Below are 12,672 nucleotides of genomic sequence, written 5' to 3' on the forward strand. Positions count from 1 at the left end.
ATTTACCTTTTTACTCCCTCTGTTTCCAAGGCGCTTCATGATGTGGCCTATGACTTCAAGGACTCTTCAGTTTACCTTGTCTTCTCTCCGGACGTCGCGGTTAGGTCTCTTCCGGTCATTAGATTTTAAGCAGTGTACAGCTGAGCTCATCTTAAGGGGTTGTTACCAAACCGAACTGGGGTATCCTCGCCAGATATGCAGCACACCCAGTCTACTGACACCGGGTTGTGACGTAGGCAGGTACAGTGTTTGTTGCAGGGTACCAAGCAGGGGAGTAAGGGACGCCTCAGATCCACTCCACTCCAACTTGGTCTTTGAGATAGAGGTTTTGGGGTTTTTTTGTTTGTTTGCCGAGCCACGGGGCATGTGGGATCTTCCCCGACCAGGGGTCGAACTGGTGCCCTCTGCGTTGGGAGCGGGGAGTCAACTGCTGGACCACCAGGGAAGTCCAACATGTCTTAATTGTGGTTTCGGAAGTCGGGATGTCTCTGGTTTATGCTTCTCTAGCCGGGTGGTCCTTGGCCAGAGGTCTGTTAGATCATTTTGCCCTGGAGAAACAGCCTGAGTTTGTAGTTACTGAAGATATCTATGATAGCAATTTTAGTATATTAACGATGTTACCAACAACAGCAATTTTAGTCATCTGACTCTGGTTGATTATTGCTCATTTAGCACAGGATTAAGGGGACAAGAAAAGGGATAAAGTTTTGGATAGAGAGATTAATCATAAACTGGATAAGAGGTATTAGGGGGATTTGGTTTCAGGGTAAGGGTCCAAAGACAGTATAGGATGCAGAAGTCACCTTCCAACTAGAAGTTGAGGAGGCAACTTTTCTCACCCAGGGCAGAAAAATCTCTGATGAGAAACATCTATGCTACTTTCTAGACTTCTTGAGCCTGATAACTCCTTGCTTGCTTTGCTTGGCACTGTAAGAATAATGGAAGAATAAGGAATAACCCCAGAGAATGAAACGTCACACATGTGACAAGTTGTGGGGGAATTAGCCAACTTTATGAGCAGAGTTGGTGACAGGTGTCAGCTTCTACAGTCGTGTGCCCTTCATTTTATGGAGGGGTAGGTGCTACAAGTGTTTCTGGGAAAATTGCTTTTGGAAGGAGTGTTTTTAGCGTTCAGGTATAGCTTTGAGGCACAGAAGAACACTGTACAATTATAAGAACGAAGGTAGAGTCCTTGTAGTACACCTGCTCTACAGATGAGGAAACGGGTTCCTTAGTGGCTCAGTGAATTGCCCACGCTAGTCAACCAGAGGCCTGACTTCCCCTGAGTGCTTCAGGGCCACCCAGACTCCTTGTTGAAGACACACATTCCCAGGCCCCACCCAGACTTAGGGAGTCCGACTTTCTGGGCTGAGTCACAAAGCCTTTCTCTTTACCAAGCTTTCCAGATGACCCATATACACATTGCCAAGAACCACTTGGGACCCGCACTCCAGTGCCTTCCTACAGTAGCCAGAAATGAGGACCCAGTATGGCCCAAATTCGCAGCCAAGAAAGGCAGAGAACCTGCATACGGCATGTGGGCCTCAGCCGCATGTTGTTGGACAGAAGATTCTTGCTCGTTTATAAGGTGATTTGTGAACTTTCACATATAGTCTGGTTTATCAACACAACAATACAATTGTTTCACTGGGAATCAAGTTGCTTTATCCCAAGTGTTTAAAAACAAACCAAAACCTTCCTGGGTTGTAGACAGCTGCATGCCCATTTTACTCTATGTCTTCTAGCCCAGCTGACTGTGGGAAGGCTCATCCTGGTTGAGTTTTGAAGCCTTTAAACGTTTTCTGAGCACCCTTCTCTCCTCATCCACATACAAGAGCAGTGCCTGCCAGTTACATTCGTCAAATTCTTCTCTAAAACTGGGAGGAGTTTTGCCCCTGGCCATTCTGCCTTGTCCCTTTGCTCATGGCCATTTATTGCTGATGGGATCTGGCTGGAAGTTCCCCTTGCATTTTTTGAAAGCTGTTGTGCATGCAAGACCCTGATGGAGACAAGAGATGATACTTAGAGGTGGTCTTAAGCCCTGAAGCTTGGGTACTGCCTTGGCTAAGCCTTTTGTCTATTATTGTGAGAGGAAAAAGAGCCAACTTTCTTTTTTTAATTTTTTATTTAATATTTTTTAATTAAAATTTTTTATTGAAATATAGTTGATTTACAATGTTGTGTTCCAGGTGTACAGCAAAGTGGTTCAGTTATACATAATTGTCTATGTGTATATAGATAGATATATAGATATATCTTTTTCAGATTCTTTTCCATTATAGGCTGTTACAAGGTACTGAATATAGCTCCCTGTGCTATATAGTACGTCCTTGTTGTTTGTCTATTTTATATATAGTAATGTGTATCTGTTAATCCCAAACTCCTAATTTATCCCTCCCCCCCTTCCCCTTTGGTAACCATAAGATTGTTTTCTATGTCTGTGGGTCTGTTTCTGTTTTGTAAATAAGTTCATTTGTAAGAGCCAGCATTTTTAAAAAAAATACATTTATTTATTTATTTATTTTTGGCTGCGTTGGGTCTTAGTTGCACACAGGCTTTCTCTAGTTGCAGTGAGCAGGGGCTACTCTTAGTTGCAGTGTGCGGGCTTCTCATTGTGGTGGCTTCTCTTGTTGCAGAGCACGGGCTCTAGGCGCGCGGGCTCAGTAGTTGCGGCACACGGGCTCAGAAGCTGTGGCTCGCGGGCTCTAGAGCGCAGGCTCAGTAGTTGTGGCACACAGGCTTAGTTGCTCCGCGGCGTGTGGGATCTTCCCGGACCAGGGCTCGAACCCGTGACCCGTGCATTGGCAGGCGGATTCTTAACCACTGCGCCACCGGGGAAGCCCTACGCCAGGTATTTCATGATTGTTCTCCTCCCCCTCCCTCCACCCTTTCCACACTTGGAGGAGCCTGTCCTTGTGTTGTCTAATTAGTTTCATTTAGAGTAGAAAACCTTCTAAGAAAATGTGTTGTATCCATCCTTTCTAGTCATTAACCTAGACCTGACTATGTTGTTTTTCTTTCTCAATGCAGAGATGTCATTCAGAATTCGAAAGAAGTTCTGAGTTTATTGCAAGGAAAAAACCCTGCCTTTAAGCCGGTTCTTGCTATTATTCAGGTAAGCTAAGAATGTGGTTCTGTCTTGCTATTTTAGGATGTCTTTTAATTTAGAAGACAACTGTACACAGGTGACCAGCTGCATTTCTTGTCACAGAAGTCCCACTCGGGCTTAGGGGAGGGAGGAGAAAGGTCATGTGGAAATGTTGTCATTTCCCCCTTTATCTGGTCATTTTGCCTCTTCAGGATTACAGGTTAGGTACCACTCTGTCTGAGTCTGTCTCCTTTTGGTGCGGATAGCTTCTGGAGGTCAGGATGTAGGTGCTCATGTAAGTTGCATTACACAGGATATAATGTGGTCCATTATAAATGCCGATCAGATGTGATTTGAGTGGGATGGGAAAAAACATTCCACTTTGTTTCTGTGGAAGACAGATGCTTGCTGAGACATGGTATTTGGTGATCTTACTACTCAGTCTTTTCAAGCCTGCCATGAGTCTGAAGGGCCAAAAGCCATGACATGGCAGGACTTGGGAGTTCCATGTCTGTGTTCTAGCCACGGCCCCTTCGTTGCCAGCTGCAGTTGGCACTGTTTGCCACCCTTATTGGCACGCCCACGTGACGCAGGTGCAGGGAAGTGGTGCGCTGAGCCAAGCCTGTAAGGTCACACAGCCCAACAGTTGAGCTGCCTCTGTGGTTTTTGGTGCACGCTTAATGTATCAGAGTAGCAGCCTCTAGTTTCATCAGCGCTGTAATTTCAAGACTGGAGAGCTATGCTCAAGTCACTTTGGGGCCTGCGTTCTTTGGGGTCTGTTTCCTCGCCCCCTACAAAGATAAGCAAGTGAGAAGAGTGGAAAGAAAAGCGAAACAAGAGCCTGGCCTCCTGGAATTTTGCTCATTGGTAGCTTTTCACCCAAGGGCAAGTCCTAAACACCCATCTTAGGTGTCCTCACTTAGAAAGGAATGCTGCCTATGTGGCTATATACGCCCTATGAGGAGTATTATTTTCAAAAGTGATATATCTTAAAGCCTGAGAAACTGACACGTTGATACATACCGGTCCTTAGTCCCCTTTTATGAGCAATAAGATTCTTTTTCTGCATTTCCCTATCATCTCCGTAGTCAGATAATGTATAATCACAAAATGAGTCTTTGTATTGTTTTGTACCTTTTCAAGGTATTTTTATGTTGTTATATTCCCCTTCTTGCTCTCCTTTCCCAAGGCAGGTGATGATAACTTGATGCAGGAGGTAAACCAGAATTTGGCTGAGGAGGTAAGGATTGTTGACTTTTTGAATGATTTTAAAACTTCATTTTAATTTTAGGGTGATAGATTCATTTTCTCTCCGTGACAGAATCGCCCTGTGCTCTCTTTGCAGGCTGGTCTGAACATCGCTCACATCTGTCTTCCTGCAGATAGCAGTGAAGATGAGGTAATACAGCAGCACACTTAACCCTTACTTTGTGTCCCTCTTCAGTCCTAACAGACCTCTTAACATCTCTTAGTTGTGGTCAGAACTGAACAAGCCTTTTCTTAGGGCTGAACTTTTAGAGGGAATAGTTCATTTTTCCCACTAGTGTAGATGCTCCTTGATCTATCTGTCCCTTACTATGTTCCTTTTTTTTTAATTGAAGTATAGTTGATTTATAATGGTGTACTAGTTTCTGGTGTATAGCAAAGTGACTCAGTTATACATAGACATTTATGTATTCTTTTCCATTATGGTTTATTACCATATCGAATATAGTTCCCTGTGCTATTCAGTATGACCTTGTTGTTTTCTCCTTACCATGTGTTTCTGTTGATGATGTGGTGACTTTGGTTGTGTTTCTTCAGCTGTAGCAACAGCATCGTCTAGTGGAAATTATCAGTGTCTGGAGGACTAGTTCTGGTTTGCAGTGTCCTGACGGGTTGTTTGACCTTGCTTGGACCATTCTTTGGTTTCTCTGGGTCTCAGTTGCCCTGTCGATAAAATAAAGGAGAAGATATTTTTCAGGCTAACCTTGTGTGAATCCTTCAGTGGGCAGCTGATGAAAACCCACCATAGGGGGGCTTCCCTGGTGGCGCAGTGGTTGAGAGTCTGCCTGCCGATGCAGAGGACACGGGTTCATGCCCCGGTCCGGGAAGATCCCACATGCCGCGGAGCGGCTGGGCCCGTGAGCCATGGCCGCTGAGCCTGCGCGTCGGGAGCCTGTGCTCTGCAACGGGAGAGGCCACAACAGTGAGAGGCCCGCGTACCACAAAAAAACAAAAAAGAGAAAAACCCCCATAGGGTTCTTTTGTTGCTACTGTATGTGCTTTAGTTGTTTCCACCAGCAGGGAAGACCAGTCCTCATAAGTGTCATCTCAAGCATGGGAGAAGCAGTCACCCCTATAAGTAGGGCCTAGGAAACTGGACCATGGGCCATCCTGGTGTCTGCTCCTTCTATGGCTAGGTTTTCTTCAGACTGGCTGTGGCAGTGATGAAAACCTTAAGTAATCTGGAATAACACAGAAGTGTTTTGTGTGTGAATAAAGTTTAGCAGTAGGCAGTCCCTGGCTGGTGTGGTGGCGTCACTGAGTCGGTAGGAACTCGGGCTCCCTGGATCTTGCTGCGCTGTGGTCTTTGTTGTGCTACCTCATCCAGGATGGCAGATTCAGCGCCACAGATCACATCCACATCCCAGCCAGTGTCACAGAGAAAATAAATCCAGTCTCAGTGAGGAGAGACATAATCTGAAAGGATTATTGCAAGGTGGGGAAAGGGACTGCACACTCTGCCCGTCAGCTCGACACACCTTTGAGAGGTAAGCAAAAGGCTTCTCTTCTATAGGGAGGAAAGAACCCAGTGTGAGAAAAGTGAGATGAAAGGGTGGCTTGATGGGATAGCAGATTAGAGAATGTTTTACCCCGAGGCCAGCCTATTCTCCCGGGGAGGTTGGGTGGTGGTAGAGCTGTTGACCAATCAGACCGAGGGTAGGTCAAAGGTTAGGAACCCGGGGGAAGGGAAGAAGCTTACCCGAAGTTTGGTTAACAGACATTTTGTGCCGATGGATCAGTGGAGACCAGCAGTTCAAGTAAATCATTTATGAACAGAGAATAGAACTTTGTGGGGTCTGGAGACTAGGGAGCATTGGATGGTCGTGTCAGAATCATATGGGGAAGGTGGTTCTTTGCAGTCCACACAGGATGGGGGCGTTTCTTAACCATCCCTGTTTTCCAGGATCACAGGGCTTAGTTCAACAAGTTCTTATCACCAGCAAGAAAAAGGAAGGACAAAGACCAAAGTGAGGATCCCAGTCTTTCTCCTGAAAGCCACAGCTCTGCTTGCATTCCACTGGCCTGAACCTAATTGTTTGGCCTTTCTGCAAGGGAGGCGAGAAATGTGGTCTTTATACCAAGTGGCCCGAGATCATTTCGTAGCACAGCTAAAAATTAAGAGTTCATTACTAAGAAAGAACAGAAATTGGATATTGGGCAAACAGTTTCTACCACACTTGCCATTGTAAGATATTACCAATACTGACACCTGTCCTACCAGTACTAACAGAATGCGGAGAAATGTGTTTTCCCTTTGCAGAGGACACTCATTTTCTGCAGTGGAATTTGCATGTTCTTAGATTGTTTTGCCGCTGGTATTGATAGCCCTTGACTTTTTTTTCCCCCTTGGCTTATTTAATTTTTTTCATTCAAATTTTTTTTTCCAGTTTGTCACAGTATTTTTAAAAAATTCTTATTGGAGTATAGTTGCTTTACAATACTGTGTTCGTTTATACTGTACAGCAAAGTGAATCAGCTATATTTATACATATATCCCCTTTTTTTGGATTTCCTTCTCCTTTAGGTTCCCCTTGGCTTATTTTTTTGACAAGGAGTCACTTATTCACTCTTTTTCTTTGAAATTCTGATAAATGGGAATTTATATGATGGTGTTATTATGTTGGAAAAGAGTAAGGATCTTAATTTATTAAGATTTTGTTGTCGTTGTTACCTCTAACTATGTTGGAGGTAACAATAGTACCCTCACTTCATTCTGTCTGGGCTCTATGTATAGATGCCACCCCGTCTGACCACCCCCTACCCGCCATCACTCCATATCAATTTCAGAGATTATACTATTGTTATTTTTTTTGTCATTTTATTAATTTTATTTTTTGGCTGCATTGGGTCTTTGTTGCTGTGCACGGGCTTTCTCTCTAGCTGCAGCGAGCGGGGGCTACGCTTTGTTGCGGTGCACGGGCTTCTCATTGCTATGGCTTCTCTTGCTGTGGAGCACGGGCCCTAGGCAAGTGGGCTTCAGTAGTTGCAGCACACGGGCTCAGTAGTTGTGTCTCACAGGCTCTAGAGTGTGGGCTCAGTAGTTGTGGTACATGGGCTTAGTTACTCAGAGGCATGTGGGATCTTCCTGGACCAGGGATTGAACCTGTGTCCCCTGCATTGGCAGGCAGATTCTTAACCACTGTGCCACCAGGGAAGTCCCTGTTGTTGTTGTTATTGGTCTTGTCTTCTCTACTAGAATATAAGCTCCATGAGGGCAGATATTTTTCACAACTGTATTTCCTTTACTCAGAACTGGTACAAGGTAGATATTCAAAACATTCAACATTTGTTGAATGAATGACAGAATGATGAATATTAAACAAAATTTTCTTTCTGAGTTTTCTGAATATATCAAATAGCTTTTTCTTCTCTTACCAGGTAGAAATACCATCATGATTTTTGCTAGATAGTAAAACAGAAATGGTAAACCAACACTTCTCATAGTGAGATCCATATCTACAAGCTAGAATCTCTCTTAATTATGAACTAGTAACATTGCTAAGTGAAATCCTGGCGTAAAATAGAGGTAAACAGAGAGGCCAGAGCATTGCTTATTTAAAGACATACCTGGCCATTCAATAGCTATTATATTAGCTTCCCAAACTGCTTTGTTCTTTTTCATAAACAGCAAATTATTTTAGTGTTTCCTGTAAAATGGAGCTGTCTATGCTTGGAGGTTTTCCATCATAAGCCTTTGGAAATGCTTTCTACATGCCATTCTGGTCCAGAGAACAGGAGGGCCCGAGTGTCATGATTAGTAAGCTTTGGTTACGCACACTGTGCTTGAAACACAGGCTTCTCTGGGCCAGGTTGGAATGCTCGAGGTTCCTGAGCCCTGGCCTCCCTGAAAGTTGGCATTGCATTGGGCTCAAATCTGATTGTGGACAGGGAATTGTCTTTTGCTGATCTCAGCTTTATTAACCGTTGAGCTTTGGTTTTGTTTTGTTCTGTTCTGGCAGAGAATAGAGCGATAAGAAGGACTTGAAGTCACTAAAAAATTCAGCCAAGCTTTTATAAACGTGGTTAGAGGGAACATAGACTTCTTCATTCTGCTTTACACCAGGTCTTCAACAAGGAGAAAAAAGAAACTAAAACAGATGCATTTTTATGAATCTATTTTTGACATAAAGCGTCTGTTCTTGGGTCTTATTTTTGCAAAACTGACTTTAGTTTTCACTTTAGATTATAGATGAGATCCTGAAGATTAATGAAGACACCAGAATACATGGCCTTGCCCTTCAGATCTCCGAGACCTCATTTAGCAACAAAATCCTCAATGCCTTGAAACCAGAAAAAGATGTGGATGGGTGAGAACATATAAAAGAAAACAATCGACTCATTGCTAAACTAGTTTTTCTACTGTGAATTCCTTAAAATTCTGCTCTTTCGACTACGTCAGTAATTGAGCCATGAATGAAATCATTCTAAATATTTCAGGAGTTGGAGGGCTTGTAAAATTATGCTTAAGAAAGTACGTATTTGAGAAAATACACTTGCCCTTTTGTAGTGCTTGGGTGCCATTTTGGCCAAATCATATTCATTTGAGAAGCTCCTGTCTGACCTACAGAGTCCTTAGCCAGCTCTCCTCTTCTAATAGCTTTTCCTTTTCCTTAATAATTCTACCAAACGAGAGAAAAAACCCAGGGGCCTGCTTCACCACAGCAGCACATTCTGCCATAGTCCCAGGCCAGCGGAGGAAAACAAAGCAAGCACTTACATTCATAACGTGAGGTTTTATTTGAAATTTGAGGGAAAAACTGTGAATATCAGGTGCTCTGATATTGGTCTTAGACTCATGTCATGACGTAAGCTTCATGGGACAGGGAATACTGACCATCCATATGGGAGTTCATGATGTTTCCTGGAAGTTAAAAACCTCTTCTTCCTACATGGAAATAAGAAATGTTTGTATCGTGGCCAGAAAGAACGTGATATATTTAGCATTCCAGGGTCGTAAGCAAATTTATAACGTTAGTCTTGTAGGGACTGGATTGAGTGACCAGCACCTCACTGGCATACCCAGGTTCCCCCATTATCCTAGCCTTCTCTTGTGACTTAGGGCAGACTCAAACATGGGTAGAAGATTGTCGTGAAAATCTCCGATCCTATAGCAGACAAACCATAACGGGGGAAGAGGCTCTAATCAATTAGAAAACATCCAGAATCCTAGGGTATCAAGATGTAGTTTCCAGTCTTTCATAAAAAGAGAGAATTATGAAAAGTTTTCCAAGTATCTCTTATTTTGTTACTAACCTGTATTGAGACCATCAATTTAAGCTAAATAGTTAGGGACTATTTTGTCCTTGGTTTGACCGAGGAAGAGCACAGAAGGCATTGAAAGGACATGGTCCCTCATTTTTTCCCTTGATTTCCTTAAGGAGATAAGTACTGATGTCGAGTGGGGATCAGACCTTGAATCCAAGTCTTGCTAGGTCACCCCTGATTTCTAGGATTGGTTCTGGACTTTGATATTGATGGAGATGTAAATTTCCTCAGGATAAAGTGGCTGCAGGACCACAGCATTGCACACATCCAGGGCCACCATTCCATGTAGTCCATTGAAGAGAGCTCCCTAGCATTGTGCAGTGAAGCCCCACGTGGCCTCCAGCTGCGGTCCTGCTGTCCAGGCAGAACCAGAACGCCCAATGTCGTCCTGACTCCTAGGGACCATGTTGGAGTTGCCTGAGGGGCTGCTCTAGAAGCTAATGACCTCTATTCCTGCTCACTCTTTTCATTTCTATTTAATAATTTAATATATCCTACCTATCTGTCGATGAAAATTCAATTAACGATCAAGTAAAGAAGGAAGAAAGGGAATTTTATTCAAGCCAAACCAAGGATTATAACCCAGGAAGCAGATTCTCAGGAAGCTCTGAGAACTGTTCCGCCTGTTAGAAGTCGAAGGCACAGTCATATACATCTTTGAGAGAAAGGATCGAACATCAAAATGACATACTGATGTTTTACGTAAAGTTCACCAAGGATACATAGTCCAGGTCAGCATGTACAGAGGGAGCAGCAAGTCACCATGACCCCCTACAGAGCTGGGAAAGAACACTGGTCTTTTAAGAAGTTACACCGCTAGCGTCGGAAGAAAAAAATAAGCAGGGATTCTCATCTTTGAAGAGCTCTGGTTAATGGTTTTTTTTGTTTTTTTTTTTTTGCGGTACGCGGGCCTCTCACTGCTGTGGCCTCTCCCGTTGCGGAGCACAGGATCCGGACGCGCAGGCTCAGCGGCAATGGCTCACGGGCGCAGCCGCTCCGCGGCATGTGGGATCTTCCCGGACCGGGGCACGAACCTGTGTCCCCTGCATCGGCAGGCGGACTCTCAACCATTGCGCCACCAGGGAAGCCCTGGTTAATGTTTAACCAAGATACACACTGCACATGAGGGAGGGAAGAGGCCCAAACAACCACGCAGAGAGAATTTTATATTTAATTTTTTCTTGTCCTGCCTTAAAAGATAAATTGTATTTTGTCATATCAAATATTGACTTAGATGTTATTTGGGATTAATTCATGTGAATTACAGATGAGTGAGTTTTGGCCAAGCTTGACTTACTTGTTCTCTTATTTTTGGATTCAGAGTAACGGATGTAAACCTGGGGAAGTTGGTACGTGGGGATGCCCATGAGTGTTTTGTTTCACCTGTGGCCAGAGCTGTAATTGAACTTCTTGAAAAATCAGGTATGATGCACCTTCAGAAATGTTGCTATTTTCTATTTTTTGTTATTTATGTGAGTTTTTAGTAAGGATTTGTTTCTGGAAGATACTTATTGAAACACAGAAGCGATATTCAGTGTCAGCTTTATTTTTCTCATCTTTTAGGAGATATGAATGACTGGCAAATTTTTCTAATAAGATTAGCTGTATTATAATTTTAAAGAGAAATTGGTAAAGATGAATGGTTAACCTGTGTTTTATCAGTTTTTCTTATGAAACCCTCAAAATAACCACAATGAAAAATGTTTCAAGTTTCAGCTTCTCCCATGTGTCAATATGTAAACCTAGATAAGTTTTATATTTAAAACTTAAATGAAGAAGCTGTCAGATATAGTTTAAGGTATAGAAACCTAGATTAGGATCTATCAGTGAGCAGTATCTCTTTCAGTAATCAGTATTTAATTTTTTCTGTACACCAGCTTGAGTGAAAAGGAGACAATGCCCCTCCCCTACACCCAAACATGAAATGATTGAACAAAAATTCCAAAATATATACCAAAGTTCTATTAGAAGATTAATTTTCAAGATATACCTTTAGGACATTAGCCATTAAGCTCAAATCTCTGAGATAATCCATATAGACAGTGTTTTTCCATCATATGGATAATTAGGATGATGATTCTAGGTCACTCTACCATAAAGTTTGCAAAGAAGGAATAAGTTATGGCTTATAGTCATTGTAGGTTTGGTGCTCAGAGGGCCAAGTTTTAAAATGCGATTTTTTTGCAGCCAATTAAGCCAACCCTGCTCTTTTCCCCGTGGGAGCCCAGTGTGCAATGGTTGCAAACAGCAGCCTCCTTGGTAGTGTGTGCAGCCTCTTGCCTGTATGGGTTGCCCTAAGGGACTTCGAGACAGCCCTTTCCAGTGGACATTCATGTCTGCCATGCTGTCCCCAGTCTGGGCTCCAGACAGGTATGTGCGGTGCCTTTGGAAAGCCCCAGGGCACAGTGGCCTGAGTCCGCATTGGCCAAATCGTAATGTCCATCCGCACCAAGCTGCCGAACAAGGAATATGTGATTGAGGCCCTGCACAGGCCGAGTTCAAGTTCCCTGGCTGCCAGAAGATTCACATCTCCAAGAAGTGGGGATTTACTAAGTTTAATGCGGATGAGTATGAAAACATGGTGGTAGAAAAGTGGCTCATCCCAGATAGCTGTGGGATCAAATACATCCCTAATTGTGGCCCCTTGGACAAATGGCAAGCCCTTCACTCATGAGAGCATTGGCGCTGTCCCCTCCTTAATCACGCCCACCAATAAATGCTGCTTTCCTGTCCAAAAATTAAATTAAATTAAAATAAAAGCTATTTTTCCTTACATTAAAGCTGTATGGGAGGAAGACTTTGAAGTTTTGATTATAATACTGAATTTCCATTTGGTGGATAGGTGTCAACTTAGATGGAAAGAAGATCTTGGTAATAGGAGCCCATGGGTCTTTGGAAGCCACCCTGCAATGCCTGTTCCAGAGAAAAGGGTCCATGACAATGAGCTCCCAGTGGAAAACACCTCAGCTTCAAAGCAAGGTAAGCATCTTTCATGTTGGAAACATATCCTTCAATGCCTATATTAGAAAAGGAGGACTGAAATGCATAGGCTG

General features: G+C 43.3%; 1 protein-coding gene and 1 non-coding gene across 3 annotated transcripts in view; both read left to right on the forward strand.

Annotated features, from left to right (window-relative positions):
* The first annotated feature begins 2,834 nt into the window (after window positions 1-2,834).
* The window catches only part of MTHFD1L (methylenetetrahydrofolate dehydrogenase (NADP+ dependent) 1 like), a 183,737-nt gene continuing 173,899 nt past the window's right edge, over window positions 2,835-12,672 (forward strand). Inside the window, exons 1-7 of one of the 2 annotated variants that reach the window (XM_024748003.1) lie at window positions 2,835-2,851; window positions 3,031-3,115; window positions 4,278-4,328; window positions 4,434-4,487; window positions 8,537-8,661; window positions 10,941-11,041; window positions 12,462-12,598. In XM_024748003.1, the coding sequence (XP_024603771.1) occupies window positions 4,296-4,328; window positions 4,434-4,487; window positions 8,537-8,661; window positions 10,941-11,041; window positions 12,462-12,598 (450 nt within the window). In that variant the 5' untranslated portion in view covers window positions 2,835-2,851; window positions 3,031-3,115; window positions 4,278-4,295. The remainder of the gene's footprint in view (window positions 2,852-3,030; window positions 3,116-4,277; window positions 4,329-4,433; window positions 4,488-8,536; window positions 8,662-10,940; window positions 11,042-12,461; window positions 12,599-12,672) is intronic. The other variant, XM_024748002.1, reaches the window with a different exon arrangement.
* On the forward strand, window positions 11,801-11,934 carry LOC112401678 (small nucleolar RNA SNORA70). The gene has a single exon (XR_003003616.1). It is a non-coding gene; the product is annotated as a small nucleolar RNA SNORA70 (small nucleolar RNA).

The sequence above is a fragment of the Neophocaena asiaeorientalis genome, unplaced genomic scaffold, assembly GCF_003031525.2.
Source record: "Neophocaena asiaeorientalis asiaeorientalis breed wild unplaced genomic scaffold, Neophocaena_asiaeorientalis_V1.1 scaffold123, whole genome shotgun sequence".
In the NCBI taxonomy this organism is placed as follows: domain Eukaryota; kingdom Metazoa; phylum Chordata; class Mammalia; order Artiodactyla; family Phocoenidae; genus Neophocaena; species Neophocaena asiaeorientalis.